Raw genomic sequence first — 26870 nt, forward strand, 5'->3', positions numbered from 1 at the left:
TGAAGCAGCACAAATGTCAGTATGACCATCAAGATAAATTATTAACCTTCTGTTGTGCAAAATGTATGTAAAACTTGACATGACCATCTGAACATTAGTGAAAAAAAAGTATCTTTAATCTTTCTGTGTCTTGGACTTTCTCCATCATTCAAGATCCCCAATACGAACAAAATTACAAGCATCTCAGAGGCTGGGAGTGTGAAAGTGATGCATCAACACTGTAGAACCCTAAAAGGAGCCTAGTGGTGAAATACAGAAGAGAGTGAATGTCTGATGGAGAGACAGAAAACATAAACCAGAATCTGGCCTTCCTGGAAGAAACACACAAAATTTATGACAGTACGTACAGTGAGCTAATATTTCTGGCCTCCCAGACTAAGACCAGAGGATCTGACCATGACACACAGACACAGAGAGGAAAGAGACGACAGAACAGAACATTAAAAGTCCTCAGGTCCACAACACAGCATGGCATTGTGGAGAACCAAAGTAAATGTATGGCTGGCAGAAAAAAGTCAGAAAGACCCAGATTTTTTCTCAGCAGATGACAAACATGGGCATTCAGCGGGTGAAGAGTAAGATGACTCTCTTCATGATATTCATGTAGCTTCTACCGGACGTGCAAGTAATGTTGGAAAAATGTTTGCTAACATGTTAGCCAGCAAGTTCATGTTCAGTGGTCAAAAATGCTTATGGGACTTTTAAACTCAATTTTCTCTGTGCCACCCATACATCACTTTGTGATGTGTCTCTAAAAGACAGTACATTTGTAACTCTGATGTTCACTATGTTTCAGTGTAATGTTTAAAGTGAAGCTCTGCAGGCGGTATCCAGCAGGCCAGATTACACAGGCAGAAAGATTTCAGTCTCACAGCACTCCCCCTGGATCAAAGAGCTGACTCTGAGAGACAGACATATTTTGCAAAGGGTGGGACAGGAGAATTTCCAGGTTACAACAGTGGATGGATTGTGGGCTTTTTTTAATGCACAGGAAAGGGATGGCTTGTATTTTTGACCATCAGTGACGAGTTAGGGATGATCGGACATTTGAATAATATATCACATAATTTGATTAAAAAAACAACAAATATATGGCAAACATTTTTGCATCTTTTAACAAATGTTTTTAAATCTTTAAATTACTTTAAATGCAAGTCCATCACATGTTTTTTTTACACTTGGCTCAAGTCAGTGTTGTTGTCTTACTGCAGCTGGGGTTGCCTTGTTTTATGGACCCATTCAGTTCTGTTGCCGTATTTGTCCACATAACAACACTGGCTGGTGCTGCCGTGACACTGGGTTGGTTTGGAGGCACCCTCCTCAGTACAAGGAATATAGGAGCCTAGAGACAGAGGGGAGAAAAATGAGTAGAGAAACAAAAACATGAAAGGGAGGCATGTTTAGCATATTGAACAGTGAAATATCTATTGTTTCATTTCTGTCTGTCTTGCTGCCTCTCTCCTCTTTCCATGGCATGCCACTTTCCCTTTCTTCCATCATTCTCTCTGCATCAGGCTGCAGGAGGCAGCACAACCACTTACGTTTTCATCACTTTCTCTCCAACTCATGCAGAGAACGTCCACTGCAAATGTCCTATTTTTGGACAGTTTTAGGGTGTGGAAGTGAGTGCAAGTTCAATTTTGTGCACCACCATGCCTGCAAACCTCACTGTTCAACACATTTTCACTGCTAGATCTTTAATTTCTTTCCCTCTTAACTCCTACCTGCGTCTCCTTACCCCCCCCCCAACTTCATCATTCCCTCTGTCAGACTTCATCAGGCCGCCCTTGAAGGAGTCACAGGAGTTGAAGAGGGGCTTTGTGCACAGCTCAAAACAAGTTACAAAAGTCGTTCAATCATGTTTTTATCATGTGAGGAGGAAGGTCATACATGCTTCTATATCATCTCGGTTAGATTATTGTAATTTATTGTATTCAGGGTTAAGCCAAAAAACTCACCCCTTCAGCTAGTAAAAAACGCAGCTGCGCAGCTTTTAACAAATACTAGACGACAAGATCATATCAGCCCTGTTTTAGCCTCTCTTCATTGGTTCAAGATTTTATTGATTACCTCTAAAGCACTGTACTCCAAAAAGTCCACACTGTTTCCACTGTGCCATGTGGCCCTTATCAGAAAACTATCAAGTCAGTTGTAATGCCATGTGGGCACCTATTGTGGTTTAACTGTGGCTTGTGCCATGTACCAATGATTCAGCTAAATAGAGCCCAGAGAGCTCAATGTAACCACATGTTATAAAGTTTATTACACAGGACAGAGCAAGACAAATGCTAACATCAACTAATTCTAACTGAAATGCCTGATGGCATTATTTTCCATGTAGATTCTCAACACATTAAATATTAACAGATGAAATGGCATAGAGACAAAAAGACAAATAACAAATCTCTCTTAGTCATGCCATCTCACACACACTTGTATTGCATCCCACTTTTCCCTCAGCAACCCCCCCACCATTGCACATTCAAATGAAATGTTGCATTTTTCCTATTCAAAAGCGTGTCTCTATCAAGTGACTTTTTAGCCCTCGCCTTTCCTTAAAAACAGACATTTTTCACCACCACACTTAGCATCAAGTGAAACCGTAAATAGAAACAAGATGAAAAGTAGATGGCAGTAATTCAAAATAAATTGCATGCATTACAGCAAATAGCTCAAGAAGTAAAAAAGGACCCCCACACCCTTGCCACATCTATATAAAAGGTTTCCATTCCAGTGTTGGCTGGTAAAAAGTGGCATCCCAGTTCATGGTCTAGTTATTTTACCACCACATCCCGTAGATGTAATTGGGGGGCACTCAAAACTGAGAGTGACTCCTCAGGACTCCATGAAGAGAAGGGTTAAGTGGGAGAAACTGGTACAAATCCCTACAGTCAGTTCTCCACACACACAGAGTAGATGCACTCACGTCCAGTGGTGGAGTCAAAGCTGATTTCAGGTCTCTGTTGTTGTCGAGGTCTGCGTCAGTGCAGGCTGCACACACACACACACACACACACACACACACACACACACACACACACACACACACACAGAAGGACGGAATCATCATCAGTAAAAAAAAAAAAATACAAACAAATAAACAGAGACAAAAAAAGAAACATATAATTACTCTTCCTCTCTTCTTTCCATTGTCTCATCAAACTCTCCTTTCTATGTAACACAGAAAACACATAATCTGTTGCTAAGTCTTGCCTGTAACCACAGGAACACAATCTGATAATTATATCTGACCTGCTTATCTAGTTTGTTTGTGAGAGTCTCTCCTTTAATCGGCAGCACTAATTGATAGACAAAGATGGCACCATGTGAAGAAAACACAGGAGTCACTCCAGGAAGAGAGACGTTACGTGTGTGTGTGTACGTGTGTGTGTCTGCAACATAATAAAGCTTTGTTTATACTCGCGCGAGACACCGTGGCGCGTGCCTCCGCAGAGCTGCGAGCGTGCACAGAGGGGTTTATGCTCAGCGCGTTGTTCATTGCAGTATTGCAGTAGTGGCGTACAAACAAAATATCCTGTGAATAAGCAAGAAGAAAGAGTGTTACCGGAAGAATGTCATTATCCAAAATGGCGATCCCTCATACTTTTCTACACTTTCCTTCAAAATGACTTATCTTTTGCCAGTGATCTTTCTCCATGAACTGAGTCATTTGGGTGTCCCTGTGGTCACTCAAAGAAGGGTGGTAAATGTGTTTGTAGAGGCGAACCTGCTCAGCCACATCTTTGGCGTCCATGTTGGAGTGAAAGCGCACCGCCCACCTGGTTACAGAAATTCAGAGGTGCACGACAAAGTGCCGCGACAGCTTGCAGCTCTTTGCGAAAGGCGCAGTGACGTCATTTATGGCCCGCGGACCCTCGCGCCAGGGATGTTTTGTCGAGCATAAACCAAGTTTAACACTTTTACAGTTTATCGTCAGCTGGGGTGTGAGAGGTGAAGATCATAATCTCTCTCTCTCTCTCTCTCACACACACACAGGGATTGGTCAGTTTGGCACCTCAGTCACTGAGGTTCAATTCAGGCCATGTATAGTAACTGATTATATTAGGAATATTATAGTTAATACACTGTTCTCAACATAGATTACTTCATTTAATATTAGCATACTGTAGATTTCCTGATTACTGATTTTCAGTCCTGCTTCTCTGACTTCTCCCTTTCTCCATCTTTGCCTCTCCAATCTCTTTAGACTTTGTGGCCCACGATGAGTCTCGAAGAAACCCTCTTGTCTGTTCACTTGGCGTTCCTGCCCAAATTGTTTTGGGCAGGAACGCCACTGCTGCCTGTGAAGTCCCTTTGCTGGGCAGTGAGTCAGATAGCTGGAGCAGAAAACATTTGCACAGTGTGAGGCACAAATACAAAGGGTTAAGATACACAAGACAATATGTCCTATTAACTCTATCTTTCAGCAGCACAGCAGGGTCAGGCTGTCTTAAAGATGTCAGAGTCAGACACATAACTGACATCAAAGTTGTTCCACAGGGAATACATGGAGAACACTTGTACATTCAGAGCACAGGGGGGCTTAGTGGTTAACAGGGACCTTCAATAGAGAGGCCCCTTTGAGGGAAAGCATTCACCCTGCTGAAGTCATCTTGAATGAGACACTGTGTGCCAAACGGCCCTGAGGGGACTAGACTGTGGCTGATCCTGCACTCTTTGAGATGATAGAGCAAAAATAGAGTTTGCAGTCAGCAGATCAGACAGGCCATGGTGGAGATTACTCGAGTTGACAACAACTACGCTCGTTACTGTAAGTGCTATAAAACCTCCACGAGTAAAAAGCTCGTACTTTATCAAAACACCTGTTCAACAAGTATAACCGTGAACATGTAGAAAGCAATGTTTTAATCTGCTTTGTCTGCAGTCTCGAAGTGTTACAAACAAGCTAAAATGAAGTTGTCTGTCTGTAGTCTAACTGTTTATCTTAGTTTGCCACAAATCTTAAAATTTGGCAAATTGATGTAAACTTAGCAGCTCCCTCTACCAACGGTAACTTACCCGCAATGAATCACAGCAGCAGCAGAGGGAGGAGGACAGATGACAGGAGGAAGCACTGATACTGACTGATGTTCAGAAAGAATGAAGAACACAAACTTCACTCAGTATTTTGATGTCAGGAATATTATTTATTTTATCAACATTTTAGATGTGTTTCTAGTGAGATATAGTGACGTTGCTGTTTGCTTTGATATTACTGTTGCTGCTCTAGAAACAATTTTGTTATATTTAAAATATTAAACTTTAATCCTATTCTGAATTTATTCCTTTTTAAAATAATATATTTTTAAAAAAGCAATTATTTAGTAATGAATGAAGTAACCAATGAGTATCGATAAATAACCGATAGGAGTATCAATAAGAATAGTAGTATCAATAAAATCGTTACGATACCCATCTCTACTCACAAGAAAATGGCTGCAAGTATATGATAATTTTTCACTCACTCACAGTTAAGGAGTCCATCTCTAGGGAGAAGGAGGGGGATTGTCATACCATTTTATGCAAAAATATTTGTTGCTTTGCATCTGTGACACACTGTGTCCTTGTTCTGATTCATTTACTTATTATTTATAAAGATTAAACAATTAACTTTAGTGGTTTTTGATAACCGCTAATAAATAAAATAATTGATATAGGGGCAAGTAAAAATTGACTTAGGGCAAGTAGATTTCAGACCCACTTGCCCATCTGGCAAGAAAAAAAAAACCTTAACGTTGAAGCCTGCACAGACTGCTGTACAACTGCTGTGTTTGTTATGAAGTAACAACTGTATACTGCATCTATAGTGGAAATGTTCAAGGGGTGGACAACAGAGCCCAATGAATATTAGATTCTTGACGCTAAAGTCAATGTTTGAGAGTAATAAATTCAATAACAATATATCGGCCAATATTTGCTTTTTAACATTAACACATAGCATAAACAAACATTCTGGTTAGTAAAGAACTGACTAGTGACTAAGCGGTAACTAACAGTTGAAAAATAAACTTGTAGGCCCTAGTAAAGAAAATATAAACACAATACCGCTTGGACACTGTGAGGCTTATGCTGTACAGACTGTGTACACAGATGTGTTGATTTGAACTTTATGGTAACTTGCTTCATGTATCATAGCACATACTGACAGTCCTGTGTTGGACAATCATTCACACAACAGTCATATATGTCATATATGTACATTTACAATAAATAATGTTGTATCTTTCTTTTCCTGCTTGAGGTATTTACATCAACTTCAAATTGGACAGGTCACTTATTACAAAGATTGCTAACAGTTTGCATAGAATATGTTTAAATATGTCTTCTTTGGTAAAGGTATGGGTAAACCTGAAGGCTTTGCCATGCGGATAGTAAGCAGAAAACAAACAGAGAGCAAACACAGCATGTGAAAGAGCTTTCATAAAACAGGACAAGAGAGAAACGGTGAGACGAGTAATTCATCTTTGCAGACAAGATGTGTAGGTCATCCATCCGCCCTTTATGCAGAAGTGTCACCATCAAATCTAAGAATGGAGCAGAGAAAAAGAGAGGGGAGGATGACATGGAGATGGATAGAGCAATAGCGAGAGAGGGAGAGGAAAATGGGGAAAGTGAGATTTAAACAGCCATGAGCACAGAGAGTAGTGCTGCGTATCTAAATCCAACTATGCTTATTGATTCTGTTTCTGAAAGAATCCTGGATTCAATTCTTGTCATATTATTTGAGTATAAAAAGAAAACCAAAATATGCTGAAAGCAAAAAAAACACTGTCATTTTCCACAGATTTGGGCTGCCATTAACTGTCATCTGTCATAAATGACAAAGCAGTTTGGGAAGGTCAAATAAAGAACAATATAAATGCTCTCTATGTCGCCATGCACATGCTGAATGTTCACTGTTCTACTTTTACTTGAGTTGGATGTGCCGGTATTAGCAGACACTGGAGAAATTCAACTATGACTAGTGAAATCGAAAATGCTACACCATGCTGCAGTGAGGGCTTCATCATGTAGACAAAATTAATTTTGTGCAGTGATTACATTTTTCTGTTTTACTTCTGTCATTTGTGAAGTTTATTTGTAAGGCTAAGTCCAGTCAGCTATGTTGTAAACACTGTAAGTTCTACGTATGTGCAACTGGTGATTTAGACAAAGCACAGTAAGTCCAACCTGAAAGCTGAAATACAGAAAAAACCTACCTATTAAGAAGTGACTGTGAATGAGAACTTGAACTAGAAGGTTTAACAATCATATTGGACAAAAGGAACTATTTAGCAGACCAGTTCTGATTAAGATAGTTGTCTTTTATCTCCAAACTTTCTCAGAGCTTCTTAAACTTTAATTATGTTGAATTTGTAGAGGCACGCACCAGTTCTGCTGCAGTAACGTAATTGCGGAGGCAAAAAAGCTATGCAGTGGCCATAAGACATGTCGTCACAGTAAAATGGATCAGTGCTGAGCCTTCAGATAGAATGCATAGATACATACTGTACATACATGCATACATACAGGAAATACATTCATATCACAACAAAGAAGGGTGCTTCAAAAAGATAGAGGAGTTTTTGTCACCTCTGAAATCAAGGACACATCCATATTCATGAATACATCATTTCAGCATCACTCTTTGACACACGCACATACAGAGAAAATATGTATGAATAGTATATATTGGATCCTATACTATCACCCAATTCAACCACTAAGCGTGTTGATCCTTATACATAATTATGTAACAATAAATAAATACTGTTGATTTCCTTTCTCTCTCTCTCTCTCTCTCTCTCTCTCTCTCTCTCTCTCTCTCTCTCTCTCTCTCTCTCACACACACACAAATTTATTAGCTGACTAGCTAATGCTTCACAAGTTGTAGCTCAATTCCATACTACTGCTTTTTTCTGTCAGGAAAGCTCTGCCAATAAAACTTAACAATAGAAATAAAACTTTATAAGATTTAATACTCTTAAATTCAGTCAGAGACACTTATGTGCGTTATGAATTGACCATTTACGGCAAATGGTTATACAGTTAGGTTTGGTGGAAAAGGCTCTGCTCTTTGAGGGAGCTCTCACAGAATCCAAGCAGCAAATATGGTTCTGCTGAGAGAATCTTAGTTAAATCAACAAAACCAAAAATACCACATAATGAGGAGGTTGGGGTGGTGGAGGGATGAAAGCAAGAGCATATATATATATATATATATATACACTTCACTGAGATTGTCTTCCCAGACAGGCAGCTCTGCAACTCCAACTTACACTGTAAAAATTGAGTCCTCATCTCCATTACAGGGAACCTTAAAGAAAGGCACAGCATTTCACAGGTGTACTGCCAAAGGTTTTGAATGAAGCACAGTCTGTTTATGTTTCATACACAGTTATGTAACTTACACTTGAGTCTTCACAGAACAAGGTGAAGAAAGATTTGGTAAACAGGATTGGTTATTTATCTTTGATGAACAGATGTGTCCATTAGACAGCCATGTAGACACACCATTACACACAGATGCCCAGTGACATTCTATTATTCAGTGCAGTACAAACCTAATGCAATGCAAAAAGAAAGATGGACTACTTCAGAATGTAATTTATCAGCATAAATCTCATTTTAGGTAAGTGAGGGGTAAGAAATTGTTTAGACTAAAAAAAATCTCATTACACAATCCCTCCAGGAAGAATAATAAGAACTGAGATGGTAGATTATGTAAATTCTGCCTGTGAGGAGCTGCTGACAAGTTTTACTACAACAAACATGCTTTAAAAAGGCTTAGCTTTCTCCAAACAGTACTTTCAGTCCAAAAAATTCTAATTTAAGACCATAATTTGGACCCCTTCACCTATTTTTAGTGCTTTGCTAATGTTGCTTAATGACATTTATTTGACAAAAGAACCGTGCTGTTCACAACATATTGAATTATCTGTCTAGGAAGGGAGAAGGTGACAGAGAAAACCCAGGAGATAGATGACTTCCCCAGTCACTGTCGGCATACTAAAACTCTCTTTGTGGGTTAGTTTTGTATTAATGAAAGAAGGGATCCCCCAAGAAAATTTGATGTTATTTGACTAAAAACTTCATTTTACATAATTTTAGACTATTATCCTTACACTATTTATAAAAAACACACAAGTTGTAGTTTTTCACATTACACTCAGACATTAACAAGAAAAAAAGTGATTGTGTTTGTGTGTTTGTGGTTGTAAAGACAACAACTGCGGAGGTGGAAGCAGATGGAAATATCGCTTTGCTACTTTTTCCTTCAGTTGTCATCAAGTAAAACGTTACCTTCACTTCACCTGGTGTCTCCACCATGGCTCTCTGCTCTGCCGTCAGCTGTGTGTGTGTGTGAGAGTGAGAGCATGCACGTGTACAGCGGGGGGAGAGGGGCTGACTGACTGGGAGAGAGATGCTTTGCTGAAGCAACGTTAGAGATCTTAACATGTTAAGTTAACATGAGAAGTGTAAAAATATTTTCGGTTCATTATGAAACTATGGCAGCAATTAATGGGAAACACTGTATGGCATCTTTGCCAACTGTGTGTGTGTGTGTGTATAATAAAGGAGGTAACATTGTCCTTAGACTATGATTTATCTTACCTTTATCTTTTGTCACAGTGAAGGTGACATGGGCAGAGAAGGACAATGAGAGCAGTGGACAGCACAGAAGAGATACCAAAGAATGAGGAAGAAGGTTTAATAAAAGATTCATTATTTCAGTGTCTATTATGGTAGAAAATAAACATATTATTTTTTTAAATAACATTTCTGACAAAATATTAGTTGGATTATACCCTTGGAGAGGTAGACTGAAAGCGAGAAAAAAAAGTAATGAGATAAAGTGGTAGACAAGCGTTTGAGCGTTTGAGAGAAGAAAAACAGAAGGGACATCTGGCCTTTGAAGAACAGGTATGGCCATCAGAGCCACACACAGGGTTGGACCGGAGCTCAGACCACAGCCTACATTTCCCATGAGCACCAGTTGCTAGTCCGTGTTTATGGCTGAGGCTTCCTTTCCTGGGCTTCACACTGAGAGAGAAACAGTGGGAGAGACTGAGTAACAACAACAGCAACAACCAGGGTGGGACTAGATGCAGTCACTAATTAAGTTCTTCATGTATATGCATAATCAATAAGCTGCTATCCTATTGTGCAGTTGTGTGTCTGCAACATCATGCTACTAGTACTACTAAAGTCTTAGCAGGGTACATTTTCTCTCAGGATGTTGGGTGTAAATAAATGCTGTCTTTTGAACATCCTGTGCTTTCTCAGTTTAAACCTGCACTTGGTATTTTTTGACCACAAGGGGGCAGAAAGAATCCAAAAACAATACTTCTTCACGCAACTTCAATCCATGATCCAAATGCAAATAAAAGTGTCGTTCTAACGCCACACTTGAAAAACACAGGATTGGACTCTACTCTACTATTACTCCTACGTTGATGAACAGGTCTTTGACAACACAGACACATTAGAACTTAATTAAAGTGTATTGTTTCCTGATGATGTTAAAAAGTGTGTTTAAATCAGTAATGTTTGTAAACACAAGAGTAAAATAAGCCTATTTTTTTAATTACGATCAATAAAATAGCACAATAATGCATTTTTTTTTATCTAGACATCAAACCCTTTAATATGTTTATAGACCTTCCCATAATGCCTCCATGACAGTTCATTGTCATGATAGCTGTGTTTTTGGGACCTAACATTGAGTTTGTATATGTAGTTCCTTTAACATCATAATATATCATGTGCTGATATTACCTGTCGGTCGGCTGCTTGTCATTGGTGCAGATGGCTGTCTGGTCGTCATGGATGACACAAACCCTGTGAGGAGGAAAGCGCACCTTCAGACATGGATTCTTCATACCAGATGATGAGATGCCAGAGTAAAACTAGAAAAATCTAATTTACAAAATACACAAACAAAACCAAACCACACAAACCATTAAAATGCTGTGTCTGCATGGGGTTAGGGAGCCAAGTACCTATTTCAAACTGTGTGTCTGTTTCAACTCTATCTGTGGTGTGTGATATAAAGCACAGAAACCATCCATGTAAGACTCAGCATGTCAGGATAAATGTCAAGAGCTGACATGGAGGACCTAATGTAGCAAAAAATTGTAACCTTTATCTTGAACTGGTGCCATGTGTTTTCAATTTTCCACCTGGTAGATCTTCTTAACACACAATAAAACATAAAGAAACAAAAGTAGACATGATAGAATAAGAATAATGACATGTATGATGTTTTCTGTAGTTTAGGAAATTTAATGGCAACTTCTTTTGGAACATCAACACCATCTTGTTCCACATCAGTCTCCATGGTGATGTTATCGTTGTGGCATCAAGGCACAGCTGGCTGGCGTTCAAGGTGACAGAGATCAAAACAGCTCATTGACTCTGAGCATTATGTCATTTCACACTAGGCTAACAGCACAAACTCACTTTCAGGTGACAGACGGAAGAACTGAAAACAAATGAAGGTGGAAGAACTTTTAGAAGGAGACAGTGGCGGTAAAACAGAGACAAGCGGGGATTAAATAGAGATGTAGCTGTTACACTGCACAAACAGCTACAAGACCATACAGGAAGATGTGCTATCAGCTTACAAGGAGGAGGAGGCCAAGGTATGACACTGGATATTAGGACAGTGGTGTAAACTGTGGCAGGGTGACATGTCCACCTCACCACTATGCTTGTGTGGATTTACAAAGAAAATAAAAGGAGTCACTGCCTTAATGCATGTGGCGCAGCAATGTTTGTGCTGTTTATTTTTTTTTAAACTTATGTTACTTACATACAGAACAAGCCACTGTGTACAAGTCATTAGCATTTGGCTGCAAAACTTCCTCAGAAGAGAGCAGCTTTGTCTCCATTAGGGGTCTAATGGGTTGTTTTTTGAGCCACAGCTGGTGTCTGATGTGAACATCAACTAGTTCCTGACCTGATCACACACTGCACTGCTGTTTACATGCTAGGTTATTACCGTTAAATCACACTATTTAAGACTCTGACATGATGTCTTTTTTTCCTGATCCTGCCAGAATCAGATAATCTCCTGCTTTCCCCCCTTTTCTGAATCTCTGAATCTTGACCTGGTTAAATAAATAAAATAAACATGCATCATTAAGTAAAAGCTTGTACACATATAATATTCCTACATCGCAGTTCTGCATCACTCAAGCTAGTAGAGTGTCTATTTGTGGTAACTAGGTATTGGGTTTCACACAGGGACTCTAAAAAAATAGATTACTATTGCAGAATAAAGATGAAAAAACGTTAGGAGGTGACAGAAGGAAAATGAAACCCACACACATACAATAAAGTTGTCAAAGCTTATTTATGTGCAATCTAGGAAACAGATCCATTGGGAAGGAACACTTGGTCACTTCCTTTCTCTATGCTACATACTGTGTAGGTTGTAGGAAGTCAAAACTTCACACAAGCTAATGGTGTGTCTAAAATCAATGTCACATTTTCTAGAATATGGCAAAGTGAAATGCCTTTCTCCTGATGTTTTAGTTTATTAATTTGGGGCTTGGCCTCAGTTCCATATATCAGTGCTCGAGGTGACCTGTCTGACTTGTTCTGACATTTTCACTGTGAGGAAATGATAACAGGGATGAGAAGGTAAGAGAGAGAGATTAAAGGCAATTTAAGATGAGTAATTGAGTGAATCACACAGAGACAAATACCAACAATAATCAAAAGAGACTTAACTTATTTTAAGATCACATTTGAATGTAAATTATTTGGATGAATGTGCGCCACTGAGACAATCAAGCTGTAAGATTATTAAGATGCTCGGTCTAAACTACAAAATAGCTTTATTCAGAGATAATCATCTGAAATGCAGGTTTTAATTGGAACGCTTAATTCAATTTGAACAAAATCTAACTTTTAATTTGTGTAGGACGACTGAGAAATCCAGTTTCATATTCTTCCAGTTTGTTGACCATAATAGAAAATACTGCAGTATGCAAATTAAGCAAAAAGTCAACATTGTGAATATCAATGAAGGGTTGCTGGACTGGACTACCAGTGTGTGTTAAGGTGTTACACACACATCTCCTGTAATGTACTGAAAGTCTTTATTAGTGTGACTTTATAATATAGTGCATACAGAATTTAATTGTAAACAATTATGCATTTATTAACTTACAATTTGCAGAGTTGTTTAGTGTTGTTAAGTCATAGATTTCTACTACTCTTGTGCTGGCAAAATATAAGTGGTGCAGCTAAAAACTGTGTTTGGTGTAATATATCATGTATTTTGGGGGGTGGGGGGTCAGGACCACATTTATGAGAGGAGGGACTGGAGATTTATGCAGATGCTCACTAAAACTAATTAATCATGGCCAATTAACTGCAGTGGTAAGGGTAATTACATCTGTGATTTACTATCCACAAAAACAAAACAAAACACAACATAAAATTTTGAGGCACTGTTGAAGCCTTGGCGGCCATTAGGAGTATCATCATTCAGGTCAAGTTGGTATAACTTCAGCAGTCCAGGAGATTTTACTTGGAGGGTGGTGGTGGGGGGCAATATGTACATAACTTTCAACTCTTACAGGTATATTGGTCACATTTAGGAAGAAAAAAAGAGAAGGATAGAGAAAGGAAGAAGACAGCAGACAAGAAGAAAAATGCATGAAGTTCACTCAATGGGAGTTCTTTGTTCAGCTCCACAAAACCGCAATTTAAATTAAAATACCAGCAACACAATAACTATTATTTTTCACATTATTTTTTCTGCCTTATTGTTGTCACTCAGTTGCTTTCTGCTTGATTATGTATTTTTTCTGACATTAAGCAGCTCACAGCAGACCGTCTAGTGCAGTGTAATGTATATGTATTATGATTGAATCTGCCAATCATGCACTTTTTATATATTGCATTTTTTTATAGTGGTAATCTGAATTTGAAACTTTCATCAAATTCATCATGGTTTTATGTAAACAATGGCAAACACAGAAGCAGGCACTGGCATAGAAAGAGTCAGCACAGTCATTAAATCACAGTGTAATGCAGAATGGTTAGTAGTAGTAGTAGTGCTTTACCTACAAATACACTTGTTTGTCCCTGACTCAAGGTGTTACCAAACCTCATTTCAAGCTCCACAATGATCCAGTCTTTCCATTTACGTTGCAGCAACACTTCCAACTAGGCTGCTGGCAGAAAAAAACATTACAGCCCAAACTTAGAAATTCCATAACAAGAAAGGTTAAGTGTGAAAGACCTTTCCCTCTCTGGAAACTGCAGTCATGTACTTCTTTATTTATTTCACACCTAATGTGCCTTCAGACAAAAACTGAGTCTAAAAGAAGAGGATAAGATGAAACACTCTTCCTGGGTCCTCTAATACTGGATGGAGGCCAGCACTGATTGGATAATAAAGATAGTCAGAGTGCAAAAGAACAGGCCACTTTACTAACAAGCCCTCTCAGAGAGAAGAAGGTGGCCTCTAATTAATTGCTACAGAGCTGGACATGGGTCAGTGGGGTGTTTTAGTACTCTGTGTGTGTGTGTTTTTTTGTACTATCTTTATGAGAAGCAGCTTTAGTTAGTTTAGTTTTAGACCTTCAGAGAGAGGATATTTTTGGCACTCTGAAGTGAATTTAGCCAGTCCTCATTTTTCAGGTGCTAGCCTAAGGTTAAAAAAAAGTGTTGCCAGTGAAAGGTCTTCCTGAGGGTAGATGTAACAGGGTACATGCTTGTGTTGTGTTCGCCCATTGTTCTCTAGTGTTTGTTTGCCCAGCTCCTAATAGCAAATAAACCAGTTTAAACCAGGGGGCTACAGAGACAAAAAAGAGATGCAGAGAGAAAACAGAAAGACAAACACATCAGGGGGAGATAAAATCCTCTTGTCTCTCTGCTTTGTGAACGGGTCTTACTGTTTGGTCTGTGAGAGGCACTGGAGCAAAGGATGACAGAGAGGAACAACGGAAGGATGAATGCACAGAGGGAGCCTCTGGGAAGATAAAGTGACAAGTAACAAATTTAACATCCAGAAAATTAAGTATTGACATGGCTACTTACATTCATTCCTGTGGCCACAAAACATGGTCAAATATTCATGTGGATGGAATCAAGGACTGGGTAAAATAAACAGGCTTTTTTCAATTTGATTAAAGAATAAGGCAGAGTAAGAGAGGGCAGGTTTTCCTTTCAGCTGTTATTTGTATTTTGTAATGCTTTGCAAATGGGCACACTCACTAGAAGCACAAGATCAAGCATAATTGCTCTATTTTTTTTGTTTGTACAGGATTGAATTATCACATTCGTGCACAAAAGAGGAGTGTGAATGTTTTCTCTTATATATGCCATCACACTTGAACCACTAGCCTTTGAAATATGTATTAATATCAGGCATATTAAAGCAGACATGAAGCGCATAAGCAGATTTTATACATGAATGCCATATTATTGGTCTCAAGCATCTCATAAATTGCTGTTCCAGCAATGTGTTCTCTAATCAATAGTTTCTTTCAGACATCCAGCTACAAAATAAACTGGACCAAATCTAAGACTATGCTTTAATCAGTAAATTGTCCTCCAATAGTCAGGATCAGCTGACTGTTTCAACAGATTCCTTTAAGCGTGGTATTAATTTCATAACAGATGCTGAGAAATAACAGCCAGCCTTCAACCTACATACAGTATTAATCGGAACATTCAGAGCCTCCTACATAATTTAGGGAAATTGAATATATCCCTATATATCGTGTTAACTTCATAAAAATTATAATCATCTATATAACCTATAGTATCTGCTGCCACTTTCCCTCTAGCCATCAAGAGTACAGTCATCTCTGATTTGGCAGGGGAAACAGCCTCTTTTTAATTGCACTTAGCTGTACTTTGCCAAGGAGAGCATAGGACTCTCTTTCTAGATCAGACTCATCACTTGTCATTTTCACTCTCACAGCGAGCAAAAAGTTACTCGCCACACTACAGAGAGCCTGCTCTGGGTTTAAATAGAAGAAATGTCTGATCCCTTTCCAATTGATGGTTTTCTTACACAACAAAACCAAGCTTTTGGAGGTTTTTTTATGCATCAGAGTTTCTTATTTCTATTTTTTAAGCCAAGGTGTCAGATTTTTTGGCAGCTGCTTTTTTGCCAGATTTCACTTGTGACCATGAAAACAAAAGACTACAGTGGGTCGACTCAGGATGGAAGATGGGACCCTGCAGATCTCCAGTCATGCATGTCAAGCCTTATATTGCAATTTTGCCTAAAACTGTCAAGAAGGGCATCTAAAATGTAGCAAATTATCCATTTTGGCACACACTAATGACAGAAAGCGAATGGATCGGTTTTCTACAGAGCAGTCAAAGGCTAATCACGTGACTTTAACACTAATTCCAAAATCTATCCTTGTAATAACAAATGTATTAATCAAATGAACACAAATAATGACCCTATTTGCACTTTAAGCTAATGCAGCTAAATGCAAGCTTAAGAGTAAATCACTTATCAGATCAACAGTTAAATACACATTAATTTGACATTATACAGTAAACACGCTGAAATCATACTCATTCACCATCTACCACTGAAGTGGGAGAGTGTATATGACTACAAAACCAGGCATGTATTTTAATCCCACAAGGTCAGAGAGAAGGACAAAGAGAAGACTTTCTAGTCATCGACCAATCGAGCACTACCTTGTATTTGTGTAAAGCCAAGCAGGGGCTGTTCAATAAAGCAGGAGGCCTGTCAAGGTTGTTTTGATTTGGTGATTGGTTTGGCCATTTAAATGATTAACGGAAAGACATGGGCTGAATCTGTGATTCTGTGTGTGGTATGTGAGCTTAACACTACCCAAGGTGGGGTTAACTTGATGTGTGTGTGCTCATGCATGGATGTGAGCAGGAGGGTTATATCTTTCCTATCACACAGTCGCCTTTGATATCAGCTATACTCCAAATCCCAGAGAAAAAGCACATTGACTTCAGAGAGAAACAACTGACTCTCTCAGCTGCTGACAGACAAGGTTGAAGTGTTGCCTTTACCTTTAGTTCAATGACGATGAAAAATTCATTGACGGAATACAAATAGTACGTCGGAGACGGCTCATCTGTGTTTTCCTGCCTAAAATGTGGCATGTGTTGCCTGCGTGCAGCTGGTCTGGCTTTGTCCTTGTAATAAACGTATTCAAATTTCATATTTATATCCAGTTTAGTTCCTGACTACGTGAACAGTACTTTCTAGTATAGCCAAAAAAACTGTTATATTAGTAATGTAGCTCCTTAAATACAACTTCACTTCTTTCATATTTACATTTATATCCAGTCTCTCATTAAAGCAATGTAAAAATTCATGTCATAAAATATTGCAAAGACCAAGGGTTTGGTTCCCACTCTTGATCTATGTTTTTCTACACACACTGAATGGCATTAGCTTTCTACGGAGCCCCCTAAAGGTCATGGCAAGAATTTTTTTAAGGACAAGTGTTTCATTCCCTCGCAATATTGTTTGCGTTTCTGCACAATAAATGTTGCGTTACCTTGCAATACTTTTCTTCTTCCATTTCTTCTGAGCTGTATGTCTATTTGTAATGGAAGGTAATGTGGAGATTCTCAAGTTAATGCATTTAACATTGTTTATGGACATCTTACCTTATATGATGTCCATGGCAAAGAAGTTATCAGATTGAACATTTTCAAACTTCTGGGTCGGAGCTGTATGTATAAGGAACATCAATTATTGCGCCAAACTTATAGCAACAGGCCTTCTACCAAAACCTGTTTCAGCATTGAGGGTTACTTTAATTTGTTTTGTGCAAAGAACAGAGGGCCCTGTGCTAAAACCCAAAAGCTTTCTAACTTGTGCTGGTCTGCATTCCTGATGTATCCAGAACCACAGACTATGTTCGCAGCATTTCAGTCACCTTCTTGTTTGTTGCTTTTTTTTTTGACAAATTCAGCACATTAGCTTTATGAGGTAGATTCAACTGCACACCTGTAACTCCGCCCCTGGAGATGACTCCTTTTCCTCAGTGAAACCCCTCTGGAGTACAGTAACTGCTCATGAATGAAACCGACAGCATCCTGCAGATTACCGTACTGCTTTCTTCTGGAGAGACTTCTTCATCTTTGTTTAGTTTCATGCCTGTTTTCTGTGTCACCTGTGTTGCAACAGTTAATCAGTCTCTTGTGTATTTAGTCCATGTGCCTTCCCTCTGTCAGTTGTCAGGTTGTCTGCATTTGTTCCCCCCATTTCTGCATTTGATCCTCAGTCCTGCATTTTTCCAGTGCCTCTGTTTTCCCGGTGTTCCTGCATTTCCCTTTTGTTCTTGGATTCCCTGTGGATTAACCTTTGTCGGACTTCTTTTATTCTGTGTTGGACTTTTTCATGGACTTCTCAGCCGCCCTTAGTTGTTTTGTGTTCCTCCTCAGTAAGTAATAAAAATCATCTTTTCTTTATTTTACCAGTCTCTGTGTGTCTTGTCTGCTTTTGGGTCCACCTCCTGAACTGAACTGTGAACAAGGAGTCCTCAACAAAATTCTCGCCGTGACCTTTAGGGGACACTAGCTTTCTACATTGGAACAGTGGCTACCAGCTGAGGAGATGCCTGCCCTTATCTTAAATGAATGATAATATGGACTTGGTTTTTGCATTAAAATACAGGGTTTCGTACAGTATCTAATAGTGGAGGTAAGCCACTTCGCCTGAAACAAAGACCACCTCCGGTAACGTCATAAAAAACAAATACACTTCAAAAGAATAGACAATTACAATTTTACACAGCGGATGTCATATTTATTGAGAGCTGCTATTGTTTAGGCTTTCATCTACATATTGATTACAGGACAAGATACATCAGGATGTGGGTGGCTTACCATGTTTGCTAAACAGTTTTGTGGATTGCATGACTCTCTGCCTGACCATGCATACCAGCAGTACACTCTGCCCTCTGTCTGTGCCACGTCTCTCTCAAGCTGCAATAATCTGCAGTGCGTCCTTGATTAACATTATGCTAATCAACAGCAGAAAAACACAATACCAATAGGTCAAAAGATTGATTCTTTGGCACAGATGTAATTTTGCTCCCCTTTTGCTGCTGGAGTTTAACACAGCTAGATACCATGCTTCAACTCAGCCCTGTGTTAATTAAGGCACAACACTGTGACTGGGAAGCCATTCTGGCTGCAGGCTCTATATTTCCTCCAGATAGTGCAGGGCTTTAGGGCTCACCTCCAAACTCACTGCAGATACACAACTGACTTCAAATTTCTATGTTTATCACAACTTACAGTCTGTTTCTTTTCTTTCAGTAGTGTTGCAACTTTTTCTTCAACCTTATTTATCATGCACACGCACGCACACATTCCTCTCTACTTTCCCATTATCAAATGCATTGCATCCTCTTGGTTTGATTAGAATTGAATTGACTTTATCTCTCTTGAGCCGTCTGCTTGCTCAATTCACAATGCCTTATTGCTTCTTTCTTCCTTTTTCTCTCCATTGTTTCATTGTGTGTGTGTGTGTGTCAGTAGACTCCACATCACTGGTTATATGTGTGACAGGGTAATGTGATGTGGGTGAGAGCTTGTGTCTGGCTCTAGCTTTGTTTGTGCGGTACTGATGGGTCACAGGAAGCGCACGCCTCCATGAAGCGGAGTGATAATAATGATCACTGAGGTCGAGGTCGCGGATGTTGATATTGAGTCAGTGTTCATGAACCATAAAAATCAGAGAAGTAGACAAGTGTAATGCCTGAAGAACAAGTTACAAACTGACAAGACATTGCAAAAATGGGATACATTTGTCCTCACTTCATATAATACTTTTTTCAGTCTGATTTAGATAGTGAGTCTCTAATTGTTATTTACTGTGTTCTTTGTGTCTTTGTCTTTCTTTCATATTATTTTCTCTTTCTTAACTCCTCGTGGATATGATTATCCAACGCAGTGAAAAAAAGCAAAAAAGTGAAGAATTTGAGTGAAATGGGCATGGGTGGAGTTTGACTTGGAAATTAATATTCAACAGCACAGACAGATACATCTTTGAGTACACTGATGCACTGCAAAGTATGAAGATGTATGAATTATGTAATTGTTTCTATTATAAAAGATACAAATGTTGATGATTAAATATTTTTTACTGACTTTCAGTGAAATCATATCAAACTAATCATTATAATGTGAATATTATTATTTTACGAAATGTACTTGTCAAAATGAATGATTCCATGCAAATTGTAGTAAAAAACTAATAAATTAGTTTTGCTTTAGATATATCAATATGTCTTTAATAATTTGATTATTTAATGTTTTTTTTTGCATTTTGCATACTCTTGCCATATTGTGATATATATAGCTTTTTTTTCACGTTTTTCAATATTGTTGTTGATTTCAACCATATCACCCAGAGCTACTTCAGATAAGTCTAATAAGGATATTTTCTTGTGCATGACGAGTTTAAAATTGTCAAGTAAAAAAAATATTCATATATCACAAACAAAACAAGGGATAAAAAATAAATAAAATAAGTAATAAACCAGAAACATATGCCATGTAATAAAACCTACTGAGTAGAACAGACAGTACAACAATGTGTATTAAAGTTTTAAACACTGAATATTCATGTACAAATCAAGCCACCTAATTTTTCCTTGACCTGGAGTCAATGCAGACATCATAAAATGCCACATCCTTTCATGTGCAATTGGATTGTTACACACAATAAAAATTGTGTTCTTCTTTTGTCAGTCGAATCACTTTTCTTTTTCAGCTGCGTCATTGTGCATAGAGCTACAGAGTTCAGGTGACAGCGCTGTCAGCAGCCTGGCAGGAGAGACGCTTTATAACTGAACTATGACCCAGGACACTTTCTATTTCTCTGTGTGGAAATCTGATGTTTTCACATCACAGATGGTAAACATAGGCATTAAAACATAAGTCTTATAGGTAAAACACGAGACTCGTGAAGGCTGTTATAGGAGAGTAGTGCAGGGTGGCTGCTCTACAGGTATATATATAAATCAAGAAAAAGCATGACCCACCAGCATGTGACAAATTAATATACTGAAGATGCTCCCCCTTTTCGGAGTCGATGCATTGGTTAGAAGTGCCAACTCTGAGTCAACTCTGGAAATCTTGATATAGGTACAGCCCTGGACTGCAGTCAGGCATGTTGTTTTTTCACCACTCTTTCTATGTGCAAATTTCTGTGTACTGTATGTTCTGGTTGTGTCTCGGCGCCAGTTTGACTCTCCTGTGCACCTCTGGACTGGCTGTGATAATGGCGCGTTGCCTGCCATTTGTAATCCTCCCTTTGACTGCCTTCACCAGATAATGCATTACAATCACAACCTCACAAATCTGTTGAGCATGCCAATAGACAAGACCCAAAGAATGATTTCTCTTTTCTCTTTTCTTTGCAGTGAGTGTATGAGCTTGTTTGAAAAGTCTATGAGTCTGTTTTCCTCGTCCACATAAATGGGAAATGAAATAAATGTCAGGACACGGCTGACATTTTAATGACTACAAGGCAGCTGCTCTAACCTGAGATTGCTACAGTCAGTCACACCTGGGGGGGCAGAGAGCAAGGACAACCACTTGTGTGTGTAATTGTGTGTGTGTAAGCTTTGTGCATAAATAGGTATGTTACAATTAATGTTTGTGTTGAGTAAGCATATTGTTGGCCCAGTTTACACCAAAATGGAAACAATGAGAAGAATATAAGATCAAATGGATAATGTTGTATTGGGTTGCAAGGGTTGCAAGTTTGGACAGTATTCGGTCCCACCACTCTGAACAACAAATCTGTCATATGACCTTCCTCGAGAAGCTCAGTGACAGTGATTGTCTACTGGTACTGATCTACAGTCAGTCTTCAAGATCAATCTTGTGATAACAGTGTTACCTCTAGGCTTGAAGACCTTATCTGACATCCGTTTCTCTCACCCGTTTCAAGAACTGAAGCTACAACTCCTATCCAACGCTCCATCTCTCTCACTCTGTACACACATGGGTAGAAGCAGGTTTCTCAGTGATGCCCTAGCACACACACACACGCACACAGCAACTACCTGTAGTTACTACAGCTGAATGTCAAATCAAATGTGCTGGCCAATAGACCATCACCATGGTAACACAATGATATTTAGCAGTGGCATGATTAAGTATTTTAGAGACTGTATACAAACAAACAGTTTAACATTTCAAAGAGTTTTAGAACTGTTCAAGGTGTCAAAAAGGCATCATTCGTGCTTTTGAGACATCACACGCTCAAACTCAGGGAAAAGGAAGTCTGCCACATTCTTTTGCTATGTCACTGGCCACATTTGCTTAAAGCAAGACTGTGTAACTTTTGCTGAACAGGGGTGACAATTATGGGATAATGCTAAATGCCACTATAAGCAGCAAAATCCCTGAGTGTACTGAATGGAGCAAGGGTGAGTTTTATTTCTTATGAATTCAACTTTTTATCTGTAAGAGGAAGAATGTGTTGTTTCTTCTTTTAAAAGTTACGTAGTCCTGCTTTAGGGCCCCTCCCAGAAGTACATACACATAACTCCAAAGCAGAAATGTCTAATCTTACAAGCACGGTGCAATTCATTTGCATTTACAGGACAATTCTGGTTTGTTACAATCGGGGTCTTATTATTGTAGTTTTTCATTTCTATTGGTTATGATAACCATAGCTGACCAAACAACTGTTTAGCCTAATTATCTAAACAGGGGTCGTGAGATGATTAACAGGATAAGAAAGAGGACGAAGAGATGTTTCTGCTACTTAGCGGTATTCATATTTTTTTAAGACTTTCTTTGCTTTTTTCTCATGAATGACTAGAATTTTACTTCTTAAGGACCAAAAATGATTTAAATGAAACAAGGAAAAAAATCACTCTGGTTCATTTGGACTGGTCACAACCAGTGTGATGAGGGGTTGCAAGCAGACATTGCTTGGATTTAAGACAAGCCAACAAGGTTGGGAATCACTTATCTAAAGCACTATTTTAGTGTTAAAACTGAAAGTAAATGCACCTGAAACACAAGTAATAATCCCTCATGGCACAGTAAAAAAGTGTGGTTCTTTTTACTCAAAGTGTCATGTTTGGAGGTGAATTATTCAACGTGTTTCTTGCTGGTACCTGCCCATGACATGACCCTAAAGATACCAGGTAAGGTAAAAACAAGTACACCCTGTGTGAGTGGAACAAGAAAGAGGCACATTTGGGTAGAAAACATGATGCTTAAAATACAAACAAATGGAAGACCAGGCTTGAAAGGTTGTTTGTGAATCCATATTCATTCTCAGCACTGACTGTTTGGACTGAAACTATGACAAATAAAAGGTCCGTTCTGATAATCATCACTAAAAATGGTCCCAGCTGTCCTATTTGTCGTCTGTTGGATCAGACAGTGTGTCTCTGATGCTTCACAGGCAGGAAGATACACACATATTTAAATCTGGTTATTTCATGGAGTCACAAAAATACTGTAAATGTAAAAAATATCTCTGAATTCTGTTTTTTACTGGTGCAATTTAGAGAAAGGGAACAGATTATCTATAAATATTCAGCCAAAAACTTCATAAATGCTCTGAAATAGTGTTTGGGCTTGAATTCAAATGAGGAGAAACTGGGCAGATGGTTACAGCACTTGTTTGGTCTAATGAAGATTCAAAGCAGTGCATAAGAAGCTGATAAAACAAAAGACTAGTGAGATAATAATGAGCAAACCACTTTGTTCAAGTATGTGTGAAATGCATGCAAATAATTATCAGCTAAATCCCACAGGTCTGTGGTATGTTGATTCACTGTCATCCATCTACTGGAAAATAATTTAAGATTCATCTGAGGGTCTCAATATGCAAAAAAGTGGATGTTTCTCAAAGAAAAAAGAGAAGAGGAGGATAATAAGCAAGACAGGGTAGAGAGATTGAATAAAACTGAATAATAATCACAGGAGAAGGGATAATCAGATATACAAGAAAAATGAGAGAAAAGATACAAAGAGAAAATCCTATAAGAAAGGCAAAGAAATGTTAAAAGATAAAATGTCAAACAAAAAAACTGCAGTAAAATTGTGTATTCAAAAGGGACAAAACATTTTCCTTTGTTATAATCTATTTTTATTTCTCATCAATTCCAAAAGAAATACGTGCGTTTTCCCAGCAGTCAGGAGAAATTATCATTTGCTGCAGAACTCAGAGAACCAAAAACAATTTTTTAAACATGTTTTACTGTAGAAACGAAGCAATCATGTTTCTCAGTCATGACTTCGATAGCCATAGAACAGCAGCAGAAGCTATCATCACATACTCAGTGGAGTCAGTATACACTTCATAATGACCCACAATAAGGAGATGAGGTATTGCTTCTAACATACTGCAGGTTTAGTTAAGTGTCTGCTTTGTGACTAAAATATTTTGGAACAAAGCTGAGGCAGAAAATTAATCAGATGTGCAAACAATAAAAATAACCTGATTTAGTAAAACAAACCGACTGGGACAGAAAGTCCCAGTTTTAACAGAATCCCTGTGGATTAAAAATTAGGCCTGGATTTACCCGAGATTATGATGAAATGTTACACTTAAGAGCCACAGGTACAACATAATCCTGATGTATAAATAGTACAAATACCCTGATGAGACGGAGCATATGTTAAGTAAGATGACTTTTTAATTTGAAGCAGTTTTAATTGTTTTTTCTTTTTGCCACTTGGAGTCAGTGGAAAAAGCTGTAAATACCACCTTATAAAGTTGATATGGCAAATGTTTTCGTAAACAGTTGCCTATTTACACATCCAGCAGATACGGAGCAACATTAGCAGTTGTGTGTCTGGCCATCTGACAAATGCAAGTCCGATATTCACTTTCCTTTAGCTCTGATTTGGTTTCTTGAGGGAATATCTGGCTCTTTAGCTGCTAAATGCTCCACTATGTTCACCAGCTAGTCACTAACTTTGTCTGTCTGTTGTTTGGTGCTGGGCAGATAGTGCACAGTGGGTTTATCAGAACTTTTTCACTAAAAAAGTGCGGCTGTAAAACCAAAGCAGTGAGCTGATAGATGCTCCATGGAGCTGAGGGGAACAGCGACCTCTTTCACATTACACGTGATAATTTGACCCATTGTTAATAGAAAAATTGATTAGCAGCTTTACTTTTAAAAAGAGTATCTTGACACAAGCAATGTTTATCTCATAGTGAGATTAAAGAAAGGGATAAAAATTTACTTGAGCACTTGAACATTGCCATGTTGTGAAATTCATAAACAAACATGCCACTGTGTCTTGTTAATTGAACAAATGTTCATATTAAACAAATGGATGGTAGGTAGGGCTGCAATTAACGATTATTTTCATTATCGATTAATCTGTCGATCATTTTCTTGATTAATCGATTAGTTGTTTGGTCCATAAAATGGTGAAAATGTTGATCACTGTTTCCCAAATCCCAAGGTGATGTCCTCAAATGTCTGGAGTTTTATTGGTCACTAAGAGTTGAAAAATGTTGAACTTTGGGTAAGTCGCTGCGCACGTCACTATCAATTTTTACCCATCCGTCCAATCACAGTGGAGGAGGGGCAGACAAATACCACAAAGACCAACCATCACATCCTACATGTACAAATGCTGAACAATGACAACAATGGAGGAGAAATTAATACTGCTGGTCTCTGAGTATCCATGTCTGTACGAGATGACATCCATGGACTACCACAATATCAACATGAAAAATAAGGCCTGGAGGAACAATCTCGTTCGCCATGGGTTTATCAGGTAAGCAGCAGTCACTTCCGCGGATATTCCGTATCAAAGGGCTGGTGCTACGGCATCGTCTCGTACTCGTCACAGCAGAGTTGCTCCAGACTGTGAACAGCTAGCTTAAATAGCTTAAAACCGGAGGTCTCCCAAATACGTTTTGGAGCTGCGGAGCTGGAAGCCGCAGGTAGGGTAATCAGAGCGATCAGATTACTGATCGCGTTTTCTCTTGTCATAATAAAGTTAGCTGCTAACAAGCTAGCTAGCTGTTCATTGTCTGGACCAACTGCTCAAAGAGCATTGGTAACGTTACATAAACACGGACTATTCTGTGTGGCAAACACAACACAACCTTTCAGTAACTATTTATACTGCAACCCGAGCTAATCTAGTATCAAACTCCTTACTTTTCTTTAGGAATTCTCTTTATATCGCCCACCTTCTTCACTCTCACCACACAGAACACTGCCTCGCTGCTTTGATGGGAGAGACATACATACAGTGCTGCTGCTAGCCATTTTGGTGCCCTAAGCATAATTCCTTTATTATTAGCCCGCGCGAACAACCGGAACGGACCATCCGGCACGGGGGGGGGGGGACTAGACTAGAGCAATTATTAAATATCTTTCTTGTTCCCCCTTTTTTGTTACATATACATGGCTAAAATGTGCCTAATATTTCTATAGGCTAATGAACCGGCATTTAACAAAAAAAAATTCATTAGGCTATTTTTGGTGCCCCCTCAGCACTTGGTGCCCTACGCACAGTGCGTGATGCGCGTGGTGGGAGCAGCGGCGTTGCATACATACATACATACATAAATTGGCCATAAACTATAGAGAGGCATTATGGGAAGGGGCAACAGGGTCTGTCCATGATGGCACAAATTGTCCTTTTCCCTTAATTTTGTCTCCTTTCCAGCTCTGCTCATTTGCCAGTTTCCTCTCAGCCACTTTCCTCACTTTAGCAGAAACTGTAAAGGTGAATAATGACATATTCCTTTAGCTGCCAGAGTTTTAAAGGTGCTTAAAAGACTTTACCTTATAATCACCTTCTACACCTTAAAGTCATCTTCTCCTCACTGAATCATATCCCTTTCTCCTCAATTTACTTGTTTTGCTCTATTCTCTGTTCTAATTATTTAAAATTGT

General features: G+C 38.8%; 1 protein-coding gene across 1 annotated transcript; it reads right to left on the reverse strand.

The window, feature by feature from the left end:
• Positions 1-8285: 8285 nt before the first annotated feature.
• On the reverse strand, positions 8286-26410 carry LOC122880754 (testican-1-like). Its single transcript, XM_044206182.1, has 4 exons — positions 26127-26410; positions 10759-10821; positions 9845-10023; positions 8286-8296 (listed from the first exon to the last, which is right to left on the reverse strand). The coding sequence occupies exons 1-4, from the start codon at positions 26252-26254 to the stop codon at positions 8286-8288; spliced, it is 381 nt and encodes a 126-aa protein (XP_044062117.1). The 5' UTR covers positions 26255-26410.
• Positions 26411-26870: the final 460 nt, after the last annotated feature.

This window comes from Siniperca chuatsi, linkage group LG8 (genome assembly GCF_020085105.1).
Source record: "Siniperca chuatsi isolate FFG_IHB_CAS linkage group LG8, ASM2008510v1, whole genome shotgun sequence".
In the NCBI taxonomy this organism is placed as follows: Eukaryota; Metazoa; Chordata; class Actinopteri; order Centrarchiformes; family Sinipercidae; genus Siniperca; species Siniperca chuatsi.

What these genes read in the sequence shown, in the direction of transcription:
- LOC122880754 (XM_044206182.1), bottom strand. Translation starts at nt 26,254, where the DNA reads ATGCTTAGGGCACCAAAATGGCTAGCAGCAGCACTGTATGTATGTCTC. An exon ending in AAGAGAATTCCTAAAGAAAA is followed by an intron (nt 10,822 to 26,126) that starts GTAAGGAGTTTG and finishes TCCTCCTCACAG; the next exon opens with GGTTTGTGTCATCCATGACG. An exon ending in GACAAGCAGCCGACCGACAG is followed by an intron (nt 10,024 to 10,758) that starts GTAATATCAGCA and finishes TTTCTCTCTCAG; the next exon opens with TGTGAAGCCCAGGAAAGGAA.